The following is a 13,862-nucleotide window of genomic DNA, read 5'->3' as shown; positions in this document are numbered from 1 at the left end:
TGAGGTTTATATGAAAGCTTCCTGATATAGTACAGATTCTAAATTGTTAAAATCATGGCCCCCGGGGGTCGGATGGGGCCACAATAGGGGGTCAAAGTTTTTTTTGTTTTTTGTTTTTGTTCTTTTTTTTTTCGTTTTTTGTTGTTGTTGATATAGTGCAGATTCAAGTTTGTTAAAATCATGGACCCCGGGGATTGGATGGGGCCTCAAGGGGGGCATCAAAGTTTTACATACAAATTTATAGGAAAAATCTTTTAAAATCTTCTTCTCAAGAACCACTGAGCCAGAAAAGCTGAGGTTTATATGAAAGCTTCCTGATATAGTGCAGATTATGAATTGTTAAGATCATGGCCCCCGGGGGTCGGATGGGGCCACAATAGGGGGTCGAAGTTTTACATACAAATATATAGGAAAAATCTTTAAAAATCTTCTTCCCAGAACCACTAAGCCAGAAAAGCTGAGATTTATATGAAAGCTTTCTGATATAGTGCAGATTCAGGTTTGTTAAAATCATGCCCCCCCCCCCCCCCCCCCCCCCCCCCCCCCCCCCCCCCGGGGTAAGATGGGGCCACAATAGGGGATCAAAGTTTTACATACAAATATATAGGGAAAATCTTTAAAAATCTTCTTCTCAAGAACCATTGGGCGAAAGAAGTTCACATTTACATGAAAGCTTTCTGACATAGTGTAGATTCAAGTTTGCAAAAACCATGGGCTCCAGGGGAAGGTTTGGGGCCATAATAGGGACTACGGTTTTACATGCAAATAGATATGGAAAATCTTCTGATATGGACCGAGGTGACTCAGGTGAGCGATGTGGCCCATGGGCCTCTTGTTTCATTACGGATTGATGTTGTCCTGATAGTTAGGCAAAGGCTTTCTCTCAGAGGAATACAAGTCAGTTTGCATTTCAGCTAGACTGGTCCATCCTTGACCTAGTTTTTGGAAAAAATAGGTCAAACAGTTTTCCAGGCTTTTTTTCATTACGGATACAGATGTTGCCCTGATATTAAGTCAAAGGCTTCCTCTCGGTGGAATACAAGTTCAGTTTGCATTTCAACAGGATTGGTCCATCCTTGACCTACTTTTGGACTAAAAATATGTCAGACAGTTTTCTGAGCTTTTTTTCATTACGGATACAGATGTTGCCCTGATATTTAGTCAAAGGCTTCCTCTTGGAGGAAGACAAGTGCAGTTAACATCTCAGCTGGATTGGCGCACTATGACCTACAGTACTTAAGGGGTAGAAGTAGGTCAAACAGTTTTCCAGATTGTTAGCTCAAGTGAGCTTTTCTGATCACCCATATTCCGGCATCCGTCCGTCTGTCCGCCTTACTGTCCGTCCGTCCGTCTGTAAACTTTTAACATTTTTTACTTCTTCTCAGAAACCACTGGGCCAATTTCAACCAAAGTTGGCTGAAAGTAGCCTTAGGTAAAGGGAATTCTAAATTGTTGAAATAAAGGGCCAGGCCACTTTCCAAGGGGAGATAATCAAGAAAAGGTAAAAATAGAGTAGGGTCATTAAAAAATCTTCTCAAGAACCACTGAGCAAGAAAAGCTGATATTTACATGAAAGCTTTCTGACATAGTGCAGATTCAAGTTTGTTAAAATCATGGCCCCTAGGGTCGGATGGGGCCACAAGGGGGGATCAAAGTTTTACATACAAATATATAGGGAAAATCTTTAAAAATCTTCTTATCAAGAACCACTGAGCCAGAAAAGCTGACATTTACATGACAGCTTTCTGACATAGTGCAGATTCGAGTTTGTTAAAATCCTGGCCCCCGGGGGTCGGATGGGGCCACAAGGGGGATCAAAGTTTTACATACAAATATATAGGGAAAATCTTTAAAAATCTTCTCAAGAACCACTGAGCCAGGAAAGCTGATATTTACATGAAAGCTTCCTGATATAGTACAGATTCAAGTTTATTAAAATGATGGCCCCCAGGGGTCGGATGGGGCCACAATAGGGGATTAAAGTTTTACATACAAATATATAGGGAAAATCTTTAAAAATCTTCTTCTCAAGAACCACTGAGCCAGAAAAGCTGATTTTTACATGAAAGCTTTCTGACATAGTGCAGATTCAAGTTTGTTAAAATCATGGCCCCTGGGGGTAGGACGGGGCCACAAGGGGAGATCAAAATTTTACATACAAATATATAGGAAAAATCTTTAAAAATCTTCTTCTCAAGAACCATTGGGCCAAAGAGGTTCCCATTTACATGAAAGCTTTCTGACATAGTGTAGATTCAAGTTTGCAAAAACCATGGCCTCCAGGGGTAGGTTGGGGCCATAATAGGGACTACGGTTTTACATGTAAATATATATGGAAAGTCTTTTGATATGGACCAAGGTGACTCAGGTGAGCGATGTGGCCCATGGGCCTCTTGTTTTTTATATGGTCACAGGTATTGCTCTGAAATTTAGTCACAACCTCCCTTTCAGAGAAATACATAATCAGTTCACATTTCATACATTTCAACTTAATTGGTGCACCATGACCTACTTTAGGGTCAGATGGTTTCCTGGACTTTTTATCATCATAAATAGATATTGCACCAACATTTTGTCACAACCTCAATCTCAGTGAAAATTTAATACATGTATAATCAGTTCACATGTCAGATGGATTGGTGCACCATGACCTACTTTAAGGCTTTTCTATTCAGAATGTGTGTTGTATCAATTCAGAGTGCACAATATGCTTCCAGGTTCAATTTCACTGTCCGACGGGCATATATTGTACCGTTTGCGGTACTCTTGTTCTGTATTTTCACATAGCCTAATCCCGTGGGGATCTGGGTTAGAATAGATCCTCAGTACCCCCTTGCTTGTTGTAAGAGGCGACTAAATGGGGCGGTCCTTCGGATAAGACTGCAAAAACCGAGGTCCCGTGTCATAGCAGGTGTGGCATGATAAAGATACCTCCCTGCTTAATGGCCATAAGCGCCGAGCATAGTCCTAAATTTTGCAGCCCTTCACCGGCAGTGGTGACGTCTCCATATGAGTGAAATATTCTCCAGAGGGACATTAAACAATATTCAATCAATCAATCACAGTAGCCTAGGTGATCATTTGAAAAATTGTCTCAAAATTGGGAATTCCTAGACTATCTACTGGAAAAGTTTTGCTAACATGTGTTTTCGAGTTGGGAAGGTTCCTTTTATCAGACCCATTTAAGGGAGATTGAAGGCCCTGGTGGCTGCTCTTGTTTGGTTAAATTGTGAGTACCATGTACTAGGGAGTTGATAACCAGGTGGCCTAGGTTGGGATTCATTCTAACCTGTTTATCATTGCTGTGACAGTACTGGTGGAGCCGCAGTTACTTTTCCCAAACTTAGCTGCTTTTCTCTGCACCGCTTCTATTTTGTCAATGTTCTTCTTGATGTGAGGGTCCTAGACGTTTGATGCATGTTCTACCTAGGATCTGACCATTGTCTTGTAGCATGTTTCCTTGATGGGAGTTGGACAGGAAGAAAGATTCCTCTTAAGAAGGCAGTGGTTTTGTTTGTGACAATTCCATGACAGATTGTTAAAATGTTGACCCCTAGATACTTGACCTTGATGGTGTAATGGGAAGGGAGAAAATACAACAGACCAGACTGGGATTCGAACCTGGGTCCCCTGAATCTCTAGTCAGCTTCCTCGCTTGGATGTAGTACATGTATAGGGTTATGCTTTGTTTCCGTTGGTGGTATTTGAATATATGAATAATCTCATGCAAATCTTCGCTAAACCAAAAAAGCCAAAACTTGTATGACATTTTCTCAGTTTTAGCTACCTTCACAGTACAATATTCTACTTCTCGAGGTAAAAACTTGGTTATCAGTGTTTTGTGTGGATATCGGATATTTTATGCAAACGATGAGTTATGCTGTTTAAACTGTATTTTTTCTGAAATTTCAGGTAATTGGTCCAAACCACAGTCCATGCATCCCCTTAGATCTGTACAGCCCTGTATTGTAATGTTAACCTTGATAGGGATAACACCTCAAATAAACCCTGTTTTGATATATTCTGTAATCAAATATATATAAAGTACTATCATGTAGCTGTGACCAAGTTTTTCAGGGTAGAGCATGGAATTTTGACTTCTTGTCAGCAGTGCTCCCATCACTTGTATAGATATCAAATAGCTTTTACGTACAGAGATATGTTCTTTGACTTCATGTCTTGTAATCAGAAAGAATTTCTTAATGGAAAGGTCTATTTGCATTTTGTGCATGGCTAATTCCAAAGAATACTGACATATGGCTAATCCATACAGGATTTGCATGTTTTAATGTCTTTATAAAAGTAAGATGTGTATTTCATGCCATGAAAAAATGACAGCTTTTGGTATTGAACTCTGCATCAATAGATGTATAGAATGGTGGGCAGATTTTCACATACAGCCAGTGAATTAAGGTGAGGACAGTCATTGTTGTGGCATTCTCCGCAGTATGTTTCATTATAGACAGTCTGCTGAACTTGTTTACCCATGTTTTGTACAGTGAGTGATTGAACCTCATCACGAACTCCACAGTTTTATTAGGACACAAACTCCACAATTTATTAGGACACGGATTGCAATTTGTATGGCAGTATGTTAAAAAGTAGCAAAGTTGTAAAGAGAGGCTTTAACTCAGGGATCAACTTTTAATTTGTTTCGGACATGTTTATACAAAAGTTGATAAGTTAAAACTCACGTAAGTGTTCGGATGTACCAATGAAAATATTTAAAAACCATTTTGGAGTTAACAACTGAGATATGATAATGAAGATAATTGACTGTCACCTGGAAAATTGAGTGTTCACCGACTTTTCTTCAATGGGGAACTTTTCATGTACCAGGGTACTTATTGCAATTTGATGTGACTTGGTGCAAGAGGATGTCATTTTCAGATCAGCATTTGATTGCAACATTAATTTTGTAAATTTTGATAAGAGATCTTTCAGTATTGAGAAAACTTGGAAAGTTCATGGTTTACAAGGTAGGTGTTCAGTATTTCCTTTTTAATGAAAGGTGTTTATTTTATGTGGAACTGCTTTGCTTGTAAACACAGATTGTCCTTGAGTGAAGATGCTTTGCTGGTATAAATAACCCATTATAATTTCAACATATCAAAATTTGCTTTTGATATGTAACTCTTTGGGAAAAGTAGAAAATGATTAAAAAAAATTGGCGTAATTGCCCCGATACTTCATGCATTAAATTATTTTTCTCTCTATTTTAAATACACTGATATAATGTAATACATACATGTCTTACACTCTTTTGTGCTTTCTGTGTACTAATGGAGGCAGTCTTTGACTTTGAGAGAGTCAGTAGGACTACTGAAGCTCACATTGATACAAACCCAGTAGATCTTATGATAGTCAGATATTGCAGGTTTACACATCTTTTTTTTAAAGCTGCTTCAAGATTTAATTACTAGCCCAGTCCAGTTTAATTTTGGTAGCCTTGCTGTGGTCGGGCATCGAGCGTATGAATTTTTATGAATACTGCTGAAAATGTTAATCACACTTGAATGCACATGTTTTGTGTATTTATTAATTTTTTTTTATAGATTTAAATGAATAGGCTTAATTCAACTCCCTAAACTCAGTTTTTAAAAGCAAAGTTCACTAAATATTTTAATGAGGAATGTGTGCATAATTTTCTAATTATCATTTATAGAAAAATGCTGATACTTTTCCTGATTTTTGAAACTCAAGAAAAAGTGCTTGTTTTTATACATAGAACGCAAATAGCCCCTGAATTCTACAGTTGCTAGGGGATGATAATTAAACCTATGACTAATTTGAATTCTCTCAGACCATTGAATAAAATGTGTTTATTTTAGGCATTTGACCATTGGTTATGAGCCACAAATGATGAAAATTAGCATGTAAATTGATGGATATGTCCAGTTTCCCTGGCATTGCTGGTTTAGTACATTGTTTGATATATTACTGGAATTAAGGGGGCTATTGTGCTGAAGGCCATGCTTAATGAATTAATATTACATTCACTCACTTTTCTAAGAGAAATTCTTTTCTTAAATTTTTAGCTCACCTGAGTCAGTCAGACATTGTTGAATTTTGCTAAATGAGGTCAAATAAATAGGATGAATCAGTCTCTAGAGGATCCTGAGCATTTCTGTCACTAGAGGAACAGATTTCAGCTCACCTGAGCATTTCTGTCACTAGAGGTACAGGTTTTAGCTCACCTGAGCATTTCTGTCACTAGAGGAACAGGTTTTAGCTCTCCTGAGCATTTCTGATCAAAATCTGTCCATTTTCTGTAGGTATTTTTGGTATTGTTAATTTTTCACAATTTCATTTTCGTCTCTATTGAATCAATTTCAATCAAATTTGGCACATAGTATCCTTGGGTGAAGGATATTCAAGTTTGTTCAAATGAAGAGGCCATCTCTTTAGGCAAAACTAGGGTGGGTTCGTTTAAAGATCTCAAGAACCACTGGGTCAAACTGGACATAGTAATATTTTTGTCTCCTATATTTAAAGAATTTTTTGCTTGATTGATACCAGACTTGGTACACTGGTACATCCTAAGGAGTAGATGACCACTATTAATTTTTAGGTCACACGGTCCAAGGCCAAGAGTCAGTCTACTCTGCACTTAGAAAGATATTGTTCGCTCAATAGATTGTTTTGGCACTACTACTAGCATTCACAAATATCCAGGTAAGGTCCAAGCGGAAATAATTATATGCTTGAGTGAAGGTGTGTACAGATGCTACCATTACTTTGAGAGACATCTTCGCTAGCCAAGGGTGACAATCCACGGTGTAATAGAGAAACACCATGGATCGTCACCCATGGCTAGCAAAGATGTTTGAGAGATTGACAGTGAAAAACAATGAAATGTGTTTTACGGGACCCAAATTTTACTTTGAGAGATCGAGAATTATGAGAGATTGAACGTTCGAGAGATCGAGAGTAAATTTGATTAGTTATATAGAGGAAAAAATTGGGACCGTGATTTCACTTCGAGAGATCAAGAACTTTGAGAGATCAAAGATCTAGCCATCTCGAGTCACCTGTAGTATTATGTAAATTCTTTCATCAGTATGGGCACTTTTGGGGCCCCTCGGGCATTTGTGTTTTTAGAACACATCGTAAATTAAAATGTAGTTTAGATATGCAAAACAAGAATTTTTTTCTAGATTTCACAGCTCTTTGGACCAATGATACTTTTAACTAATACTTGGGGGATCAGATATTACATAGTACATGGGTATAGACAAAACGAAAATCTTAAAAATATTTCAGAACAAAACAGCTAGACCATATGTTAGTAATATTGCCCTATTTTATGTGGATTCAAATTCAATCAAGTTATGATGAGGCCAGGGTGAGAGAATAACATGAGGTCAAGAATTTTTGTGGGAATAAGAGTGTAAAATTGTTTTATAAATCTTCTGATGAAGAACAGTAGGGTCAATGTGACTCGGGTAAGCATTGTGGCCCATGGGCCTCATGTTACTGGATATTGATAATAGGTTATCCTTGTAGTAAGAGCACCATAGCTCCATCCTAAAGGGTACTCATATGGCTTAGATTGATTGTATATTGTTTACGTCCCTCTTGAAATTTTTTCACTCATATGGAGATGTCGCCATTGCCGGTGAAGGGCTGTAAAATTTAGGCCTATGCTCGGCGCTTACGGGCTTTGCACAGGGAGGGATCTTTATCGTGCCACACCTGCTGTGACACAGGGCCTCGGTTTTTGTGGTCTCATCCAAAGGACCACCCCATTTAGTCGCCTCTTGCGACAAGTAAGAGGTACTGAGGACCTATTCTAACCCGGATCCTCACAGGAATGTATGGCTTAGAAACATGTCACATGTCATTAGAAAAAGCAAGATATTGTCGGTATATCCATGGTCAGGCTTTGTAATTTTTATGCCTTTGCCATGAAATGCTATACATTTATTGTGTTACCTTTTCTGTCTTTCTGTCAGTCCACCATAATTCAGTTTCAATTCATTATCTCGGCTATGGATGCACATAATTAATGAAATTCATGAGAAGACCTAGGTCAAGTGCTTAAATAATTTTTAGGTAGATCGAGTTGTGCCCCACAGACTTAGAAATTTTTTTAAAATTCATAGTTTCTACTCTGTATCTCAGGCATACATGGACATTTTGATTTGAAATTAAGAGTAATATCTGTATACAACACAAGAAAACACAGGTCAAGTTCATATTTGGGTCAGGTCAAAAAGTTTTTGACAGAGTTATGCCCCTTGGACTTAAAAAATTTCAAACGATTCAGTTTCCACTCATTATCTCAACATGTACATAATAAGGGTCTGCTCAGATAACTTTTGGCAGAGGTATAACCCTTGGGCGGGGGCATTTTTGTCACACCAACACATTTAGTTAAATTAGTTTTAAGAGATGATTTGTAATTATATACCCTTAAGACAACATAGATGTACCATTAACAACCTTCCTGTCATGCCACCTTACCCCTAGTTGTTTCAGTTTTAGTGAATTACTTGTATCATAACGACACCTGTGTGAGAAAGGTTTGGAACTTGTTGGAATCTTGTCTGTGCAGCTAGTAGGCCCAGCCTGTGTATGTAATCAGAAAACCTTATGTTTTGTTATGATACAGTGGGGAAAAGATATTTCTTGTGTTCCCATAGAATTTTTGTCACTGTGTCAAGGATTGTAAGGGCAGTACAAGTGGACCTCCCCCTCCTACCCCACACATGTAATGAGGATTTCTTAATACCGGTCATGCAAATGCTTTGTTCAGATATAATGGTCACGAAGGAGGAATTTGTTGGATAATTATCGCAGAGGTCGTGAGATTTTAAATCTCAAGTCTGTAGGCTTATTCACTGACGATTCCATCAATATGTAGTGAGGTTGTAACATATGTACAAAGAACTTTTGCACAGGTTTTTTTTCAGGAGACATAAGTGAATTAAGCCATTACACATATAATGTCAAGGTATAATGAAATTTCCAATAAACCCTTTACTGAGCAATGGTTTTTTTTAGGAGTTTATTAGCAATTTGATACCCGCAAAGCATGGTAGAATCGGTATTATATGTAGTGGATTTTTATATTTATAAGGTTTAATATTCATTTTCTACTGACTTCACTAGATTTATTGGAGAAACATTGTGTTAGAAAGACATTCTATGGATAAACACATTTGAGATTTAAAGTTTATATTAACCGACTGATTTTTGGAGACTTAATATGTAAGTTGCAAATGCCATTTAATTTATCTATTATATTTATATATATTGAATTTATGAGTCGGACAATTTGAGGTAGTAATGATATAGAAATAGTACCTAAACATGGCATGCACTATTAAGTAAACAAAGGCATATACACAAAGCAACCCTGTTCTATCAAAGATCAAGATCGTCAGTTGAAGAAACTTGATATTGAGTGATTGTTAGATAAATTGCGGTAATAAGAATTCAGAACTTTTTTTCAGGTAATTATTTCTGTTGTAACAGTCCTTGGATAGATGTGTGCTAAACTGAAGCTGTTGGTAAAATCTGCACAGTGCTCTCCATCAGCACAGACATACCCATGTCTAAACCAGGAAAAAAGAAAAGGTAAGCTAAGAGCACCATCATTTTATTACAGCTGATACAAGATTTATTGAACTGTTTGTTATAGAAGTTTTTAGATTTATTGCTTGTTTATATTTAATCTTTCACACACACTGGAGAAATAAACAGAGGTTTTCATGCATTTTGATTGTACTTGAATTCCAGCAGAGCCATAAATCTCTTATGTTTTCGATTATCATAAGCTCAGGAAAGGTATTTTATCTTATTAGGTTACATTTTTTTGGAAATATCAGATTTCTGTCCAAAGCTAAGAGGGCTTGTTGACAGTATTATCGTAGAGGGATGATAAATATTGATCCTATTTGGTGAAGAGTGTTGATTTATGTGACTGTCTCCAGCCAGTTTATTTAAACTGATGATTATGTCAACATGATATTATTATGTGGGGGGCTTACTAGTTTCCAAAATTAGATAATCTTTGACCCTCTGTGAATTCTGCTAGAGGAAAGGTCTTGGCAATAGTGGTGGATCATAGAAAATTAAAAGTTGACCTGATAGTCAAGGGAATGGAAACTTATACAGGTTTATTTTACCTTTCTGTATGATAACATCAAAGACAGAGAAAGCTTTGGATGAAATTTGTGATTCAACTAGTTGGGGCATTACCAATTATTGCTGTCAGTAAGAAAAAGCTGATGGTTGAAATCCACAAAGATTTTAAGTGGCCATTATATTAATAAAACCTGTTTACATTGAAAATAATTTAAAAGATAATTTTCTGTGTATTCACAACAGGTTATACAATTTCATCTGTTAAATAGTATTCCTTTAGGTTTGAAATTCCACAGGTGCGATTTTAATCTTACAGGTTAATTCAGAGTTTATTTTAGTAGCTCATATTTGTATGCAATTGTTTTCAAATTCAATTAGTGATGTCAGATAAGTCAGTTATTGCAATTGTAATGGGGGGATGCTATGTTTGTCCTGTAGTTCAATTGTAGAACACCCATATGGCCCATGTTGAAATCAGACTGCATCCAACATTTTCCTGTCCCAGTAGTTTGGTATGATCCAACAAGGTGCCCTGTAGGTTGTTGTGAATGTAGATGAGGTTCTGAGAGGACAATTCTTAAGAAAAGAAAAGTGACACAATGGGTGTTTGGTACGTAAATTGCCAACTACTGGATGTTGGGGTACGATGATAACCCACTTTTGGGTTCAGTATAGTTTTTGAGTCGGCTCGCGAAGCGAGATGCTCCTTGCTATCAACGGCGTGTGGATTTATCGCGTCTCACAAACTCTCTGTGTTTATTCTTGCACCGACAGCAAATAAATCCCGCGCACAAAGATCTTCAAAAATTGTTCATTTGCATTTTGAACAGCTTCATTAAGTTTTGAAGACATATGATACATGTATGTTAATATTCTTATAACAATGTAATTTAAATGAGTCCCCTCAATACATTTAAAGAAACTAAACATAGTGTGCATGAATACATGATGTAAGCAACAGGCGATTGTACTTTTTTTTTTTTATTAAACATGCGATGTAGGTGTGTATAAATATATCAATTACAAAAGTAGATTCGTAAACATGAAACAAATAACTTGTAAGTAAATATTTCTTAGTGAAGAAAGTAATATATCGCTTTCTTAGGTTGGAAAAGCATAGTAAATATTTGAAAATGTACGACCGATCATACTCCCTGTCGAGGCCTCTTCGAAAATGTGTCAAAGCCTAAACCATGTGACTATTTCTGCGGGAATCTACCGGGGTGAGACGAGGAACGCACGTTCAGTTTTCTACAGTCAGATATAGATAATCACATTTACAGTGATTTACTGTATTTTGCCGAATATATTTAATACGCATCCCCTTTTGCCAAGTTTTAGGGCCCCTGTAAATTGTGGAAATACCATTGTTCATGTGTACAATCACAATTTAGCTTCACGAGAAATCTTTGTGGAAATAATGCAGGTTCTCGGGTTCTCAAAAAAGCATGCACTAGAATTTGTATACAGTACAACAAATTTGTTTTTTAAGAAAACGGCAATATTGTCCTTATACACACTACATAGCAGTATTTTCGGGGGAAATATTGTTAATTTCAGCAAAGCACGAGAGTTCGTAGCAATAAAGTTTTAACAGACTCGATATTTTCTTTGTTTAAAGTTCATATATGTATATATATATATATATATATATATATATATATATATATATATATATATATATATATCCGATGCGAGCGTTCAATGTTTTGTAATCAAAACATTACCCAAGCTTCAAATAATGATGTACCAAAGTGCAATATAACGACCCCCTTCGGTAATTATAAACATATCATAATCAAAGCCAGTAATTTAATTGATACTAAATGAAGAATTCAAACAACCCTCTAAAATTTTGCCGCATTTAGATGGGTAAGTACATCAATCGTTTACTGCAAAAGGAAAGTTAAAACTTAAAAGTAATTGCATATTCCCAGACCCATGAAAAACGTGCAACATGCAGAAATCTTACAAAATCAAGCGACAAAGGACGTGTACACAAAACGTGCTAGTCACGGTATCATAATATCATAATGGCAGTTTTAAAACTTGCACGATGATAAATTTTAATTGGCTGTTTCATAATGAGTAGTTACAGGGTGTGAGATAATCTTTTTTTAAACAATTTTACACAAACAGTTAACGCGGCGAAAAATTTTAAGTGCATTGAAAACAAAATGAGTCAAAAAACTTTAGTAGTATGTATAATGTGTCCCTTCACATAAAAAAAATAATTAAAAAGTGCGTATTATATTAGGTTAAATACGAGTGTAAATTAATAAGCATATTCCGATTGTAGTTTTTTCCCTAGAATTATGGAAGCCCATTAATGTCATTGTAGTAGTCAGTATTTACGTTTTTCCGAAGTACGGAAACCCATTTCAGCCATATTTCTAAATTCATGTGACTGTATATATATGAGATTCTGTAAACAATTACTTGTGCCCCCTTTCAAAGAAGAAAAGGGGGGGGGGGGTTGCTTTGCACTTGTCGTGTCAGTCGGCAGACCACATGTTCGCTCAATATCTTGGGAACCATTCACTTGATCGTTATGATATTTCAAATGTTGGTGGGTTATGAGTAGAAGAGGACCCCTATTGATTTTTAGGTCAAAAGGTGAAAAGTCAGTCCACTCTGGACATAGGAACATACTGTCTGTTCAATATCTTGAGAACCCTTTGCTTGACAGACATCAAACTTGGTACACTGGTACATCCTAAGGAGTAGATGACCCCTTATGATTCTAAGGTCATATGGTTAAAGGTCAAGGGTAAAAATGGACATAGGATTATACTATCCACTCAATATCTCGAGAGCCCTTTGCTTGACGGACATCAAACTTGGAACACTGGTACATCTTAAGAAGAAGATGACCCCTATTGATTTTGAGGTCACTTGGTTAAAGATCAAGGGTCAAACTGGACATAGTAATATATTGTCTCGTATATTTCAAGAATCAGTAGCTTGACTGACACCAAACTTGATACACTGGTACATCCTATGGCATAGATGACTCCTATCTAATTTAGGTCACATGGTCAAAGGCCAAGGGTCAGTCCATTCTGGACATAGGAATATATTGTCCACTCAACATCTTGACTTGCATTGGTTTGGTACTATTATCAATTAAATGATGCATGTGTATAACCATTTACAATTCTGCACCACGTTGGGAGTGGGGGTATTGTTGTATGTTTGTATTGTTTGACAGACATTTCTTGTTTTCTTTATTGTTTTGATGGTAGCATTTTATGACTAGTTGATGAATAAACTCTCAAAATATGCATGGATAGTCAGTACAGGAAAAACAGTGATGTTTCTTACAGATGTCAACTGCATAGTCATTGTAGCATTGACTAAAGTTTAAGCTAAAGGAATTGATTTGCTAAACTTTTTTAATGGATGGTATCTTCTTACAACCACTGTGGTGCTTATATGAGGGTTTTCTGTTGTGATATAAAGTACTATATGACTACATAATGATTTTCCTCCAATTCTTAGCATTTGTACATCATGGATTGTTTAGCACAATCATCAGTTAGTAATGACTCTTTACATCCATGTTGGATATATACATGTATTTTAAATGGCAGTGGTCATGACTTAGTCAAATTTAGTCATCTTACACAGTTATGATGCATTAAAGTATAAATCCTGCTAAAAGAAGCGTGCATATGCGAATTCACACACACGATGTTCGTCATCCTTGATTACTACTATCTTGCTCCTTCAAGATTACCTATTCCAGTTGACAATGAAGAGCGAGTCAA

The 13,862-nt window shown here is 36.6% G+C and overlaps 1 protein-coding gene across 6 annotated transcripts in view; it reads left to right on the top strand.

Annotated features, from left to right (window-relative positions):
* Positions 1-13,862, top strand: part of LOC125645842 (dual specificity tyrosine-phosphorylation-regulated kinase 4-like) — a 72,599-nt gene that overhangs the window by 5,952 nt on the left and 52,785 nt on the right. The window contains exons 1-3 of one of the 6 annotated variants that reach the window (XM_056142742.1): positions 4,437-4,979; positions 6,039-6,179; positions 9,459-9,582. In XM_056142742.1, coding sequence (XP_055998717.1) covers positions 9,557-9,582 — 26 coding nt within the window. In that variant the 5' untranslated portion in view covers positions 4,437-4,979; positions 6,039-6,179; positions 9,459-9,556. Of the gene's footprint in view, positions 1-4,432; positions 4,980-6,038; positions 6,180-9,458; positions 9,583-13,862 lie in introns of those variants that run through there. The other 5 variants (XM_056142745.1, XM_056142741.1, XM_056142740.1 and 2 more) reach the window with 5 other exon arrangements.

Source organism: Ostrea edulis, chromosome 6, assembly GCF_947568905.1.
Source record: "Ostrea edulis chromosome 6, xbOstEdul1.1, whole genome shotgun sequence".
Classification (NCBI taxonomy): domain Eukaryota; kingdom Metazoa; phylum Mollusca; class Bivalvia; order Ostreida; family Ostreidae; genus Ostrea; species Ostrea edulis.
Note: the sequence above shows the minus strand (reverse complement) of the source record. Positions and strands in the feature narration are given on the sequence as shown.